Source organism: Penaeus monodon, chromosome 25, assembly GCF_015228065.2.
Source record: "Penaeus monodon isolate SGIC_2016 chromosome 25, NSTDA_Pmon_1, whole genome shotgun sequence".
NCBI lineage: Eukaryota > Metazoa > Arthropoda > Malacostraca > Decapoda > Penaeidae > Penaeus > Penaeus monodon.
In genome coordinates this window covers 40,237,101-40,239,874 of record NC_051410.1, presented here as the reverse complement: position 1 = coordinate 40,239,874, position 2,774 = coordinate 40,237,101, and the positions used below count along the sequence as shown (strand labels likewise).

The window sequence follows — 2,774 nt, the reverse complement described above, 5'->3', positions numbered from 1 at the left end:
GAGGATTATTGAATAAATATGGAGATTGTAGGAATTTTCTATAGCAAGTCTGGATCACCATAAATATTATAACACCAGGATTCAATATATAAGTATAGAAATAAACATATTTTTGGTAGTCTATTTATTTTTAAGATGAGCTACCAGTAATGATTCTGGTTACAGACGTCGTCAGAGGAAAAGGTAACCAAGGTAACCAAATGTTACATTAGGAGAAGCATGTTGCCAGGCATACAGGCGGTGTAATTAGTCATATTTGGTGATAGAATTATCATAGCAAATTTAATCACTTGGTATTCTAGTTATAAAGAGTAGTGGTTTAGAATGGAATTTTCTACTTTATTTTTTTCGTTTTTACTTTTCTTCTTACCCCTGTCATTCATGTTGTCCCCTTTTTACTCCTCTTTATTTTCTCTATTTCTCCCACACCTCCTTTTCCTCCACCTCCCTCTCTCCATCCTCAACCTTTATATACTCATGTTCTCCCTTGGTCGCTTCCACATGGTCTGATTATTATTTTTTCTCACTTTCATCTTCCATGTTCTTCCTCTCTCTTCTCGGTTCTTCCTTTTCCTCCTCTTCCTCCTCCTCCCCCTTTTTTTCTCTCTCTTCTCTTCTTTTTCTTCTTTTGCTCTTATGCTTCCTTATTTTCTATCTTTGACTCCTTCTTTGTCTCTGTCTCTTGTTCCTTCTCTTTTTCCTCTTGCTTCTCTTCATCTGTTTCCTTTTATTGTTCTTTTCCTGTTCTTCCTTTGCAATATGGGTGTCTGTGTCTATAGGTGTGTTTTGATCAGTGATAGTGATTAGTGGTTTAGGCTCTGGCATAATCTTTTTCTTTACTGATATTAGTTGCAAATTTCAATCTTGATACAAGGGTCATTTATGTAACATTTACTATATAGATAGACTCTTCTTGTTAGCTTTATCACGTTAGTATTACACCACAAGATTCTTAAGTGAAGTTGTGACTTGGAAGAAAAGTCTTCATTTAGGGCACCAGTATATGTTAGTTCTCTTGGTCCAACTACATATCCTCAACCAGTGCACCAAAGACTCAATTTTCACAGGTTTTAGGTCCTTGAAACTTGCAAGACACTTTACAAAAATGAAGTGGTGGCTGTGAAAATTGTTATATTTCTGATATTGTTATTTTTATTCAAATTGTTTATCTCTAGTTAAAACTGCAAATCACAGACATCTTGAGATACAGATCTTCCACATGGAGCACTTAATGTTGTTTGCTTCATTTCTGGTGTTTTTGCCGTGACACAGACATTTATATTCTTATTTTCAAACCAGATATGGTATGAACAGTGTAGTTTTAAGGTTAGGATGAGCTGGTCTACCATGTTTTTAGTAAGTTCTTCAATACTTCATGATTATGTGATTATTATTGTGTTGCAAAAAGCAATATTGGTTCCCATGCAGCTGCAACAAGTAAAAGCATCTTCACCATGTTGTAAATAAGTGGTGTTGATATAATTGCAGCTGTTGCACATTTCCCTGCTTGAAACTTAAATCCACCAGCTGATAGTTTGCATTTCTGTCTGGCAGTGTTGGCAGACCAAAGTACGAAAGAGTGATGGTTGGAGCCCTAGAAGGAGACTATTTTGTCGGCCCAAAAGCTCAAGAACACCGTGGTCTCTTAGCTATTAGGTGAGTGTGATTTCCTTATTAAAAGACCTTTTGTGATTTGTGAAGAGGCAGCATCTTTTAGTAGAATATAATTTGTTGATATAGAGTTTTGGATCTTTATTTTGTGATAAAATTTCATACTTTTGTTATATAAATTACTCCTTTGACAGCTACCCTATGGAACATGGCATTGTCACAGACTGGAATGATATGGAGCGCATATGGCAGTACATTTATAGCAAAGACCAGCTTCAGACATTTTCTGAAGAGGTAATTGTTCCTGTTAATATGGTTATGTAGTATAAACACTTTTGAAATGGAGTTACCCATTATGTTTGCAATTTTGTCCTTGTTAATTTGGTTAAGAATTGATTCAAGTACTGACCCACAATTCACTTGCAGCATCCTGTACTACTGACAGAAGCTCCCCTTAATCCACGAAAGAATAGAGACAAGGCAGCAGAAATATTTTTTGAAGCTTTCAGTGTTCCAGCACTATTTGTTTCAATCCAGGCACTTCTTAGCCTGTAAGTATACAAGTTACTGATTTTGTTTTTAAGTTCAACATTAATAGAAATTCATTTTTGGAATTCATTATGTCCTTTTGATGTTCAAGATCAATTGAAACTCGTTTTAAAATTCAGCATCAGTAAAAGGTAATTTTAGATTAGGCTAACTTAGGTATTAATTTACTGTATTTACATGCTTAAGAACAATATTTTACCACTTTGTCATTTCACCCTCATTAAATAATTATCATCAAGGTTAATTTTACATGAAGAAATAAATAGGCCTTCCCATCACTTTGGCACTACAAGTGAAGATTGTATCAAATTCATTTACTGTCTGTTAACCTCTAGATTATTTGTCCCACTAAGCCACAAAGAGGCATGATTTTACATTTAAATAATGCAGACATTGGAAGAACTCAGATTTGCATACCAGAATTTATTTTTCCATTATTATGAAGACCATGAAGATGTAGATATTTAAGATGAAGATACAAGTATCTAGATGTATAGATTGTAGAAGGGCAAAGATATACTAAATGTGTGGCAGGAGAATGTGGGTTGAGGAAAAGGTCATTTGTATTATTTTAGTTATAGGATACATGTGTGATACATATAATAAAACTACAT

General features: G+C 34.4%; 1 protein-coding gene across 1 annotated transcript in view; it reads left to right on the top strand.

Annotated features, from left to right (window-relative positions):
* The window catches only part of LOC119589273 (alpha-centractin-like), a 52,739-nt gene that overhangs the window by 45,687 nt on the left and 4,278 nt on the right, over positions 1-2,774 (top strand). Inside the window, 3 exon segments of the mRNA XM_037937891.1 lie at positions 1,555-1,656; positions 1,806-1,905; positions 2,038-2,165. Of these exon segments, the coding sequence (XP_037793819.1) occupies positions 1,555-1,656; positions 1,806-1,905; positions 2,038-2,165 (330 nt within the window).